General features: G+C 42.1%; 1 protein-coding gene across 1 annotated transcript in view; it reads right to left on the reverse strand.

Annotated features, from left to right (window-relative positions):
- The window catches only part of ADCY2 (adenylate cyclase 2), a 456889-nt gene that overhangs the window by 22429 nt on the left and 421041 nt on the right, over positions 1-13419 (reverse strand). Inside the window, exons 18-19 of the mRNA XM_065398381.1 lie at positions 9896-10046; positions 8164-8267 (exon numbers count right to left, since the gene is read on the reverse strand). Of these exons, the coding sequence (XP_065254453.1) occupies positions 8164-8267; positions 9896-10046 (255 nt within the window). The remainder of the gene's footprint in view (positions 1-8163; positions 8268-9895; positions 10047-13419) is intronic.

Raw genomic sequence — 13419 nt, forward strand, 5'->3', positions numbered from 1 at the left:
CATAATATTAATATTTTTTCTGAGTACGGACAAAGTTTCATAAAGCAAAAGAGTAACAAAAATGAAAATATTAAAGGGATACAGTCAAGCTGGAATTTTTAAATTAGCTATTTTTAAATCTTTTTAATTAAGCTGCACATCAAATTGTATATCCTAACATTTTTGATTTTTAAATCACTTTTAAAATATGCATATCAGAGTTTTTCTTCTCCCCTACAGTGTTTATAAAGATTTTTGGGCAGCCCTAAGAACAATACCTAAAATGACGAGGCCTATGCTGCAAACAAATTTGTTTGCCCACTAACCTAGAGATATAAGTAGTAGAGCAGATTCTTCTCAAATACAATTTATTTCTAGTAGCAGAAGTGACAGTAGATCTTTGACAGGTTTGCTTTTGGGAGGTTTCTTTTTGTGATGCTGTCCTGTCTTAAATCTCACTATAAGAGTAGATTACAGTATATAGTATATATTTTTTCCTTTTCACCACAGCATCTCCATTCTCATTTCCCATGCTGTCCTCAGGGCTGGCGCAACCCATTAGGTGACCTAGGCGGTCACCTAGGGCGCTACAATTTGGGGGGCGGCGACCGCGGAGGTATTTTGGCGGCAGGACCTTCCGCCGCCTCTGTGGGGGGCGGCATTTCGGGGCGGGACCTTCCACTGCCTAGGGCGGCAGAAAAGCTGGCGGCGCTCCTGGCTGTCCTAAGTCTCTTCACTGCTTTCCAATTTCTTGTGACTCTGCAATGATCATGTATGTAGCTGAAAAATTTTATTTTATTTAGTGGCTTCCTGACTCTTGCACAATGTCATGCCATGAGAAGGAACTTTTTCTGTTATAACTAGACCCTCTGCATACTGGCATCTACCTTGATAGATATGGACAGTAGAAATTCCTAAATCTAGACAATTCACAATACTATGGAATTAAGATTGTTGTGTTAGGGTTATTGTGGGATGTTGCAAATTTGGCAATTTCATCATAAGCTGTGCAAACTCCTCCAAAATGGATAATAGTGAAATTTTCAAAATCTGTACAGTAAAGACTATATGGGCCTGATTATGATCTAATTTAGACTGGTATAAGTCAACAGCAATTCCAATGTAGTCAGTGGAGTTCTACCAGATTAAAACTGTTGTGAGGTCTGAAAAAGACTCCTAGACATTGCACTAAAGAACAAGATTATGGAAATAATTTGATGCATTCTTCAACTACTACACCTCTACCCTGATATAACGTGACCCGATATAACACGAATTCGGATATAACGCGGTAAAGCAGTGCTCCGGGGGGGAGCGGGGCTGCGCACTCTGGCGGATCAAAGCAAGTTCGATATAACGCAGTTTCACCTATAACGCGGTAAGATTTTTTGGCTCCCGAGGACAGCGTTATATCGGGGTAGAGGTGTACTTAGTAATCTTAGTAAACTTTTACAGAAAAATGCATACAGTTCTTCTGGATAGAAGAGTGCTATCACAGTATGAACTGATGCATAGTTGCCTTGTTGAGGCTACAGTCTAAGATGTTAAAACAGTAGAACAAGGCACCCAAATATTATTACAATGATTTTATGTGGTTTCAAAGGAAATGCAGATAAATGACAGTGGAGTGAAAAGGGTATCTGTGAACACAAACTCTAAAAGGAAATAGTAGAAAAAAACCATGCCTCAGTTTAACACGTATAGATCAATGGACTGAATCTGGCTTTAGATACCAATGACAGGCTGGATTGTGAGAACCAAGTACTATGCACATATTTTAGTTACAAAACAAAAAGAGAAACTGTAAGATTAATTAACTTATCTACTTTGATATATCTACTGTGGGAGGAAGAATGTAAGTTTAAATTAAACCGGACACTAGAAGTATAATGCCTCTGCAACCAAAAGGAGAACACCTTTATTCATGAAAGTAAAATTGGTCTTAGCATTTCAGCAGGATCATGTTGTCCAAGCTAAAGCTGGAACTAGTAGGATAGTGACGCAGAACAAGCAAAGAATCTGCAGCTTCTGAAGGAGCTATACATATTGCTATTGAGTGTTTTCAAGTGGTAAACAAAGGAAACCAGAGTGGGAATAGTTAAGTGTGTACAGAGGCAGTTTTTAAAGGAACAGAGAACCTGTACACAATTCACCTTTTCTAGGATTCTATTGTTGACATTCTGCAGTCATCCTGACCACCAAATGACAATTCCTTATTACAAAGAATCAGTTTATGACCAATCTTGTTTCAAAATTGACCTCATTATGCAAAAGGCAGCAGTCACTTTTCTAGAATACCTATTTTACTGTCCAATTAAAAGAAGTACTCTTTCAACTCCTTGTTGCAATCATATTAAGGAAGTGTCAATTTACAGTGAAAAACAAACAGTCTTTCCTACCCAGGTGGTTCCTAATAAGGATGACAAAGGAAAAGGCCACCAAGTATGATAATGCAGAATAAGTCTATTAAAAAACTGAAATGCCACAGTGATTGCCATAGCTAGTTAAAAGTAAACTGGAAAGCTGAAACACAATTTTGAAGCCATGAATTCTAAATACTCTATCAAATTTCAATTTTCATATGATATCAAACATCTGTGTTGAAAAGACTGGGTAAAACAAGGTGCTATGTGAACTATAGTCTTCAAAAAGTCTTCTAGTCTGTTTAAGGTTTGTATTAAATAAATCATTTATTTACTACTTTATTACTTATCTCTTTAAATCTAAGATGCCACAGTAATATTGTGAAGAGAACTTTGATATCGTGAATAAAGATACATCATCAAAAGTAGCTGTGAATTTAACAAGAAGTGTTAGAAAATACTGCTAAAGTACTGTACACTAAAAATGCATTCTCTCTGGACTAGATTCATGAAGGACACCTAAAGAGGAAGTTAGTTGCCTAAGTCCAACGTTTAGGCACGACAAAGACACCACTCAGCTTCTGCCTAACACCGTAGGTGCCCATGTTTCAACTGGAGGACATGCGTAAAGCCAACGAACCCTGATGATGCCCCACAGCTAACCAGCTGTTCAGAGCTCTTGCTCATGCCTTAGCCCCCATAGGATTCTCAAACCTGGTGTTCTTCCATCTATCTCATGTGTGGGACCCAATACGGTAGTTGTACTCAGAGCATACCCAACCACACAAAAAACAGCTGGAAGCAAGAAGGTCAGGAGGGAGAGAATGTGTCCATCCCTAATCCACCCAGTAACCAAGGCACTCATCTGAAACGTGGGAGATCCAGTTTTGAATCCCTATTCAACCTGATTTGGAGCAGGGACGTGAACCCAGTTTTCCCAACTCCCAGGTGAGTGCCCTAACTGCCAGGCTATTGGCTCAGTCTCTCTTGTTAAAGCTGTTCTACTTTGTATAAATTACTATAATTACAGGGGGAGGGATAGCTCAGTGCTTTCAGCATTGGCCTGCTAAACCCAGGGTTGTAAATTCAATCCTTGAGGGGGTATTTAGGGGCAAAAATCTGTCTGAGGATTGGTCCTGCTTTAAGCAGGGGGTTGGACTAGATGACCTCCTGAGGTCCCTTCCAACCCTGATATTCTGGGGGGGAGGGATAGCTCAGTGGTTTGAGCATTGGCCTGTTAAACCCAGGGTTGTGAGTTCAATCCTTGAGGGGGCCCACTTAGGGACCTGGGGCAAAATCAGAACTTGGTCCTGCTAGTGAAGGCAGGGGGCTAGACTCAATGACCTTTCAAGGTCCCTTCCAGTTCTAGGAGATAGGATATCTCCATTAATTTAATTTAAATATTTATTGGGGCGGGGACTTGACTCTCCCACAACCTAAGCAAATAACATAACCACATTATTGGCTATAGTGGGATGGGTCTCTCCCTTTTTATTGTGAGAAATGGCTGACCGGGTTTAGGAGCCTAGATCCAGGAAAGGGTTTACAACTGCCCCTCTCCGATCTGTCAGTGAGGCACCTCAGGCCCAGATCAATGAGAGCTAGGTGCCAAAGAACCTTTGTGAAGCCCCACGCCTCTCCTCAGCATTTCACTCCCAGCTAGGTTAGGTGGCTCCCCACTCAGCTTGCTGGCTTCTGGGAATCCCTTTGTTAATCAGTCAGGTAACTCTCCCAGGGGAGCCTGAGCACCCTAGGGCTGTGAACTTCACTGGGTGGCTGGCTGCCTAGGGGTTAGGTGTTACAATGCCTACGTCCCCCCTTTGTGAATCTAGCCCTCTTCCCTTATGTATTTAGACTTATTAGTCAATTTTAGAAACAAAGGACCAGTTAGTCTCAGATGTTTTATTTGTATCGACTTGTTTTTAATTTTCATTTTTATTAGCATTTCCACAGTATAACCAGTGTTATATATAACAAAGTAAAAATCCTATTAAATCTTGTTATTTTTATAGAAAATGTAAAAACTAAGATAGTTTCCTACTTTCACCTATTAGTCAGAGGTATCTCCTGAATGTACCCACAAAGGGATTTGTGAATGTCTTGCAAACCTCACAAGCAGGGTCCCTGCAGGTATAGAATCCTCTGAATACTGAAGAGACCCAGCTTTCCTGGAACAGGGATCAGCTACTTTCTTGGCTGTGACTCCTGACCTTGTGTACAACAGAAAGGTGAGGAGAGAAAGTGCTGCCTTTATTTTTAAAGAACACAGCTCTACAGAGGGAGCTCACTAAACGTAATAAGGGTTGATGTAGAGAAGTACTGGTAAGAGACTGACCCAAGATTAGAATCTACAGCTTACGCCTAAACCACTATGCCACTGTGCATCTCAGTAAAGGCACTGGGTTTCTCTGTGCCTTAGTTCAGATAATAAGCCTTTGTGCTTTCCTAGTGTTTTTCCATGGTATATTATATATAAAAGCAAAGCACTTTACAAATTTGGGTAAGCATGATTAGCTCAATTTTACAGTTGGTTTAACTAAATAAAGTGTATGTAAGGTAATTTGTATGTAAGGCAATATGGTCTTGAGGATAAGATATGAGTCTATTATATCAGTTATCAAGGTTTTCTTCCTAGCTCAGCCACAAAATTCCTATACAAGCCTTGGCATGCCTCTCAGACTCTCTAATCCTCAATTACAATACCTGAAATATGGGGCAAATCATGTCAGTCCACCTTGGAATGATGGTATGAGTTCTTACTGAATGAAGATTGTGGAGTGCATAGATTTATTAAGGATTATCAGTGGAAGAGATGGAGATACAAATCAAGACCTGTGTTTATTTCCTTAGATCAATGGAGAATTTTAATGGAAAATATAGCAGAAGTCATTATCAGACCATGGAGATTCCTTTTATTTTTCAAAACCAGCCTGACGCAGATTGGAAGACAACAACTAATAGATACTCCACTGCCAAGTGTTCTTTTTTCTCCATAGATAAACCATCTTCTGTACTTTTTAAATAATGACAATTTATGAAACTTCTTAACAACTCTGCTCTTGAAAAACACCTCTTGCATGACCCAATATCAAAATCTACCTCCCTTTAAAATTTTGTAATGCAATGGGATTTAAGTGGGCAGATAAAAACAAAAGACACTTGGAAAAAGTGTTAAGAGGAACAATTTTTAAACATTGTAATATCAAAATACTGTATATGTAATTGATGTATAGACTATGTTCTGAAAATTTTGTAAGTGCAAATTAGGCTTAATTCTAAAAAAGTTTCCAAGTGTGAGGAATTATTTCTTCTCTTTGTTTATTTTTTGGGGGAGAATGAGTTACAAGGGGGCTCACCGTCAGCAGAGAGGGGTACTGCCTCTTCCTAAGAAACCACACACATGTTGAGCTGGGAGAAAAATCCTCAGGTAAGGAGGCGAGCGGGAGGGAGGTGCCAACTCCATGGGTGCTCCAGGGCTGGAGCACCCACTGGGAAAAATTAGCGAGTGCTCTGCACCCACCGGCAGCCAAGCTCCCTCCTCCTTGCCTCCTTCTCCCCCCCTCAAGCGCACCGCGTCCCCGCTCCTCCCCCGCCCTCCCAGTGATTCCGCCCCCCGCTGCCTAACAGCTGTTTGGCGGCACTTAGGACTTTCCAGGAGGGAGGAGGAGGAGCTGGGATGTGGCGAGCTCAGGGGAGGAGGCGGGGCAGGGGTGGGGACTTGGGGTAAGGGGGTGGAATGGGGGCGGGGCGAGGGCAGTGCAGGAGTGGGAAGAGGTGGGGGGGTGGGCTAGCACCCACCGGACAGAGGGGAAGTCGGCACCCAAGCGGGCGGGGGGGGGGGGGTGAAGAGGCGAGCAGGGGCAGGGAGGGTGAAGAGGTGAGCAGCGGGCCAGCGACAGGCGGGGGATGTGAGGAGGCGAGCGGTGGGTGAGGAGGGTGAAGAGGCGAGTGGTGGGTGGGGGACTGAGGAGGGACACAGCAAGCCAGCGGTGGGCTGGGGGGTGAGGAAGGGCGCGGTGGCAGGAGGGCCGAGCGGGGAGGGGGCGCGACCTGGGTCAGAGTGGGGGCGGAGCCTGGGAGGAGTGGGGGTGGACTGTGGGCGGGGCTGACGGCACCCCAATGTGTCCTGATATTTTACTGTTGTGATCTGGTCATACTAAAACCACCAAAAAAGAAAATCAACCTTCTGCTGGTGGCACCTGACTCAGATGATGAAAATGAACATGTGTCGGTCCACTCTGCTTTGGATTATTATTGAGCAGAACCTGTTATCAGCGTGGACACATGTCCTCTGGAATGGTGGTTGAAGCATCAACGGGCATATGAATCTTTAGCGCATCTGGCATGTAAATATCTTGTGATGCTGACTACAACAGTGCTATGAAAATGCCTGTTCTCACTTTCAGGTGACGTTGTAAACAAGAAGCGGGCAGCAGTATCTCCTGCAAATGTAAACAAACTTGTTTGTCTGAGCGATTGGCTGAACAAGAAATAGGACTGAGTGGACCTGTAGGCTCCAAAGTTTTACATTGTTTTATTTTTGAATGCAGGTTTTTTTGTACCTAATTCTACATTTGTAAGTTCAACTTTCATGATAAAGAGATTGTACTACAGTACTTGTATTAGATAAATTGGAAAATACTATTTTGTTTGTTTTTTACAGTGCAAATATTTAATAAAAAATAAATATAAAGTGAGCACTGTGCACTTTATATTCTGCGTTGTAATTGAAATCAATATATTTGACAATGTAGAAAATCCAAAAATATTTAAATAAATGGTATTCTAGTGCAGATGGGAGGCATGGCTTGGGAAAGAAGAGCGTCTGTAGGGTACATATTCAGGTACATACCCACATCCAACATGCGTGTCTCTACTCTATTCATCTAAGTTGTGCCTCACAGTCTACAGTACTGCTTAAACCCATGGTGGAGGGGCTACCTGAGTGCATACCGTACATGCTGCTGAAAGAAGCGCGCAGCGTAGACGTAGCATTGCAACTATGGTGGGTCCAGTGTAGCAGGTGGGTTAAATTGTGTCTGATATGAGGTCCCTGTAGCCCAATGGCTTGCTTGAGTATGGGTCCTGAGCATCACACTGTGCAATGAAGTGGTATGCCTCCATTTCTTGTGCAACATATGGCTCCCTGTATCTCATCTCTCTTACCTCCTGAGTGGAGGAGAGGAATGGACTGGGGACTCCAGCTTCCAGCCTAAGTCCCTGGGCAGGCATGTGGTTAAACAGGTGTCATGGTGCCCAGTTAAAATCCCCACTGGAACAGCCCTGCTAGGTAATTTGTGGAGTAGTCCCCCACTGGTTAATAGTTTTAATAAAGTTGCAGCCTCCACATTTAACCAGACTATCGCATAGTTGTCTCATTTTGTCTGCATCAATGAGTAATAATTATGAAGAAAATAGGTTGTAATTAAGCAACTCTAGCCAATGTGTTATCAAGGTAAAAACTAAATGGGAAGGTTGAAGAGGTAATACCAAGTGGTGTTTGAATAAGAGGGAGACAAAGAAATGTTAAATAAAACTCAAAATTCCAAATCACGGCAATTTTTAAAATGATCTGTAAATTCTACTTTGCCAAAACATTCACTTTACTCCTTCCTTCAGAGTAATCTAGCAATCTTGTAGCCAAAACAGTTTTCCAAGGTAAAATTACAGAAGTGCTGAAATCAAAGGTTTACCATGGATGCTGGTTGCATTCTCATTAATTTTTTACATAATACCACTCTATGTGTATATGTAAACACAGACACAAACACACATATGCATTCAAAGATAGTAAAGCAGATGAAAAGAGCATTCTTCGTACCTGTCTACCAAGAACTAGTAATGTCACGAAGAATATAAAGAGAGACACAGAACCCATTGTCTTCAGGTCTTTCAATATTCCTGGCCTGTAAAACAGAAACACAGCTAAAATGAATTGCTCAAAAAGGAAAAAAAAATCTGAAATCTTAATTCTTAATCACAGTCTTGGTTTTCTCCCCTCATTTCTGTGCTGTAAACTCCTTGCACAACCTTTTAGTAATCAAACTAAAAACTTTAATATAAATTGCTTTATTGTTTTCTGGAATATTAAAGCTGTACTACTGCATTTATTTATATAATGGGCCCTGCTTCCTGACTGTACAATGTAAACCTGGAGAATAATATTAAATTTAATATATATAATGCTTTTTTTTTGCTTGTTAAAGGAGAGTTTCTGATTGCTTTTCAATATGTTGGTTTAAGTAGACTGTAGAGAGAGTTTGTGATGGCAGTACTACATTCTGCTCCCATACAGTGACTAACCACATCTCATGATTGTGAAAAAATTAAATGAAATCATAAGGTACCAAGAGGCTTCTCAAGCTCAGAACCACACAAGGCAAGAACCACACTAACCACCTCCCCTGGACAGCTTATTAAAATCCTCAGTTCCTTTGAGATGAGAAAATGTATGGAGAGGGATTTGGTCTACACTTCCAGAAGCTGATCTACATCAGCAAGCCCACTGTTGTTCCCACTGGTGGGAAAGTTTTAAGAAAAATGCTAGTGTAAACACAGCCTTAGTGGCAAAGTGCGGGTAGTCAAAGGTGTATGAGAAATGTAACACATCAAATGGTTCTGCAATATATCACAGGGATGTCAACTATACATGTGTGGTGTGTATATGAATATATCTCCTCACTTCCCCATTTCTGTGTTGCATTGTGTTTCTGTTTACCTTTGAAAATGCAAAGTGTAAGTCTCACTATTCTATTCAGATTCTTATTCCATGGAATCCTAATGCCTTAAGACCTGGATCAGTGAAGGGAGTTAGAAGGAAAAGTACTGGAATTTTACTCAAAGCACTCATGATTTTCTACCATGGCATATGCACTGCCTACAAATGCTATCTTTATAAGAATGTATTTTTTAAAAAAGGTTGGGTAGAAGTAATACATGTCCTTTCTACACTGTAACAGGGAGGTTAGGGACAAAATTATCCGCCCACAGCAAAGACCCAACTAACTCAATGCAAGCTATATATTCATCCACTTAAGAAGTCATTCTCAATTACACCCATTCTTTTGCCCCCTCTAGGAGTAGTTTCTGCATACAAAAACCTCTCTTTGCTCTGAGATGCACGTATTATATCATTAACAATTTAAGACAAATGCCCTAATTCTGGGAAAAAAAGATGCTCTGTCTGCTTGCAAAAAAACAACAACACATTTTAACAGGGTTCAGGTAACAAAGAACTAATGTCTAAGATCCTTTTTTATGACAACACAAATCAAACCATAATATAGTGCAAACATTAGATGATTTATGCAGTCTGAATGGGTTTATTTCTTTTATTCTAATACTGTTACATATACAATGAAATCATATATTCAGTACACAGGAGTCAGTTATCCTTGAATTGGGATTTGTAGATGTATATATATTTTTCCAAAAAAATTCAAGCTCTGTTCTGCTCTGCTACACAAGCAATATTATTAATTGCCCTTCCCCTAGTAGCGTGCTAAAATAACCAACCTACCTTTTCATAGGTGCCCTTGCATACAGGAATTTGCTGTAATCATCCAGTGTGGAGCCATGAGTGTGCAGGAGGATGACATTGTAGCCCACCAATGCAATCAGCATTATCACCATTTTCAACTCATAATTTATCCGCAGGAAAACAGAACAGGATATCAGCCCCAGAATGCAGCTATAGATAAAGTACTGGCACATGGAAACCAAACAAGACAAACGTTTAGGATTCGACCTAGTGAATATTAAGTGGCGAGAAGAAAGTAATTTGTAATAAAATGCCCACATTAACTTTACAAAAATGATTTAAAAACCCATATAAATTAAATATGAAATCTCTCATTACTACTAAATAATCAAACAGAGCCCTGTGGACATTATGGCTTGGAGTCACTAAACATATAACAAAGATGTCTCTGGTAAATTTATAACAAATAAATGCTATTCTCACTTGGTTCAGACTCACACTAAATATCTCATTAAGAGCTCACATCCCCTACTTCATGCCTATTCTTCATCAACTGATTTCCACATTTTATCCTGCACACTTCCGAGTAACAGGGAGCAAGTGTGAGACACAATAACACTGCTCAATGGCAGGACTATGCTTGCCCTAGTGCTTACTTGTGCCCATGCAGGGCATACACTGGAATTGGAATGCAGCTAGCTACCTTGTACATTATTACCATCTGCAAGGTAAGGACTTGGAGGAACAAGTCCAAAATGTTTGCAGCTACCTATCCATTGTGGACCCTGTGGTGACCCTAGGCACCTCTGTATTCACACTCTACACACTACTGCAATAATATCTGTACAAAATATACCTTATGAAGTATAATATGAAATCTAATAACATTGGTTATTAATATAATTGTAAAATGCATTTGTTAACATTATATGTGAAGTTATGAATTCCCTCTGTATGATGTTACTAGAACATGTTTAAGACCAGACAGCCTAGCCTAGATAAAGGCGATAAACAGATCATCCTAGACTAAGGAATGTGGGTTTACCTCAATTTACATATTTGCAGTAAAGACATCAAGCTAAACCAGCAGGATTTATTCTGATGCTGAAGTTGAGAGACAGAGAATTAGCATGGCTCCTACACCTCAGAGAGACACAGGAGACAGCTGTGCTGCGCTGTGGCTGTGCCACTATTCAGTGTAGACACTACCTATGCCAATAGGAGGGATTCTCCAGTCGGCAAAGGTAATCTACTTCCACCAGAGATGGTAGCTAGGTCAATGGAAGAGGAGGTTACTCACCTGTGCAGTAACTGACATTCTTTGAGATGAGTGTCCCTGTGAGTGCTCCACTCCAGGTGTCAGTGCGCCTCTGTGCCTTCGCTCGGAGATTTTGACAGCAGTACTCAGACCGGTCGTGCATGTGCAGAGCCTGCCCCACGCGTTGAGCATGCCTTAATAATACGCGTGCATGACCGGTCTCCTCAGTTCCTTCTCTACAATGGAGGCTACCCCAACTCCAAAATAGAGGGGAGGAGGGTGGGTAGTGGAGCACCCACAGGGACACTCATCTCAAAGAACGTCAGTTACTGCACAGGCGAGTAACCTCCTCCTCTTCTTCTTCTTCTTCGAGAGATTTTCCTGTGGGTGCTCCACTCCAGGTGACTTAAAAGCAGTGTATCTCAATGAGGTAGGGACTTTGGATCTGGTAGGAATACGGTAGATAATACAGCTCTGCCCAACCGTGTATCAGTGAGAGGGCCTTGAGTAAAGGCATAATGCTTAACAAATGTATGTTCAGAAGTCCAAGTGGCTGCTTTACAAATGCCAGCCAGAGGAACTTTGCATAGAAAAGCCAAGGAAGTAGCTACAGATCTAGTGGAGTGAGTTCTGATGAAGGCTGGAGGAGTTGCATCCTTTATTTGATAGCACAGTCGGATACAACTGGAGATCCAGTTGGAAAGTATCTGGGTAGAAATGGGTGTCCCTTTGGATCACTCCGAATGGAGACAGAGTCTGGAAGAGTTCCTAAGAGGTTTGGTTCTATCCAAATAAAAGGACAGAGCCCTGTGTACATCCAATGTATGCATCGTGGATTCGAAGGAGTTTGCATGCAGTTTGGGGAAGAAGGTTGGTAGGTCTATAGGTTCATTGATGTGAAAGGACGAATGCACTTTTGGAAGAAATTTGGGGTGTAGTCAGAGGGTAACTTTGTCCTTAAAAAATATTGTGTATGGTGGGTCCGCCATGAGAGCTGCTATTTCTCCTGTGTGTCTGGCAGAGGTGATTCCCACTAAAAATGCTGTTTTCATGGAGAGGTGTAAGAGAGAGCATGTGGCTAGTGGCTCGAAAGGTTGTTGAGTCAAGCATGTTAATACTAAATGGAGGTCCCACGGAGGGGTAGGGGGTTTAATATCCGGGTATAGGGACTGGAGCCCTTTGAGAAAACGCTTGGTGATTGGATGGGCAAAAACAGAGGTATCGTCGATCTTGTGGTGAAAAGTTGTAATAGCAGCTAAGTGGACTTTGATTGGAGCTTAAAGAAAGGCCAGATTGCTTAAGGTCTAAGAGGTAGTCAAGTATTAATGGAAGAGGTGCGGAAGTGGGAGGAGTTTGTTTGGTCGAGCACCATTGTGTAAATCTCTTCCACTTTCGGAGCTAGGGTGATCCGAGTAGATTGTGTTCTGCTGTGTAAGAGTACTCTTTGAACCTGTTCTGAGCATGCTAGTTCATTTTGTGAGAACCATGTAGGAACCAAGCTTTGAGGTGAAGCATGGATAGGTTGGGGTGGAGAAATCGGCCGTGTTGCTGCGATAGGAGGTTTGGAGTGAGGGGCAATGGAATCGGTGGGCGAATTGACATTCTGGTGGGGAACGGATACCATGATTGTCTGGGTCATGACAGGGCTATCAGAATTACCGTGGCACAAGCTGTTCGTATCGTTGTCAGAACCCTGTGGAGAAGTGGTATCAGGGGAAATGTGTACAGTAAGTCTTGATCCCATGAGATCATGAACACATCTCCTAGGGAATTTTTGCCCAGTCCTGCTCTGGAGCAAAATTCGGGACATTTCTTGTTTTTCGCAGTCGTGAAGAGGTCCAGTGTTGGGTAGCCCCAAATGTGGAATATGTTGCGTATGACCATCTCGTTTATCTCCCATTCGTGATCCCCAGGAAATCATCTGCTTAGTTCATCCACAGTGATATTCAGGGCCCCGGGTAGGCAGGCGGCTGATATCTGGATGTTGTGCACGAGACACCAATTCCAGAGCTTCATAGCTTCTGTGCAAAGCGAGTGAGGTCGAGCTCCTCCCTTTCTGTTTACATAGAACATGCAGGTGATGTTGTCTGTCATTATTCGAACATGTTGGTTCTGAATGAATGGGAGGAAGTGGCGGCAGGCATTGCGTATAGCTCAAAGTTCTAGGACGTTTATATGTAGGGAGGTTTTGGTGGGAGTCCATAGTCCCTGGGCTGTATGGTGGGACATATGTACTCCCCTTTCTGTGAGGGATGCATCGGTAGTCATTACAATGGATGGAGCATCCTGGAGAAAAGGGACTCCTGGGCAGAGGTTGGAGGGAACTGTCCACCATAGGA

The sequence above is a fragment of the Emys orbicularis genome, chromosome 2 (assembly GCF_028017835.1).
Source record: "Emys orbicularis isolate rEmyOrb1 chromosome 2, rEmyOrb1.hap1, whole genome shotgun sequence".
NCBI lineage: Eukaryota > Metazoa > Chordata > Testudines > Emydidae > Emys > Emys orbicularis.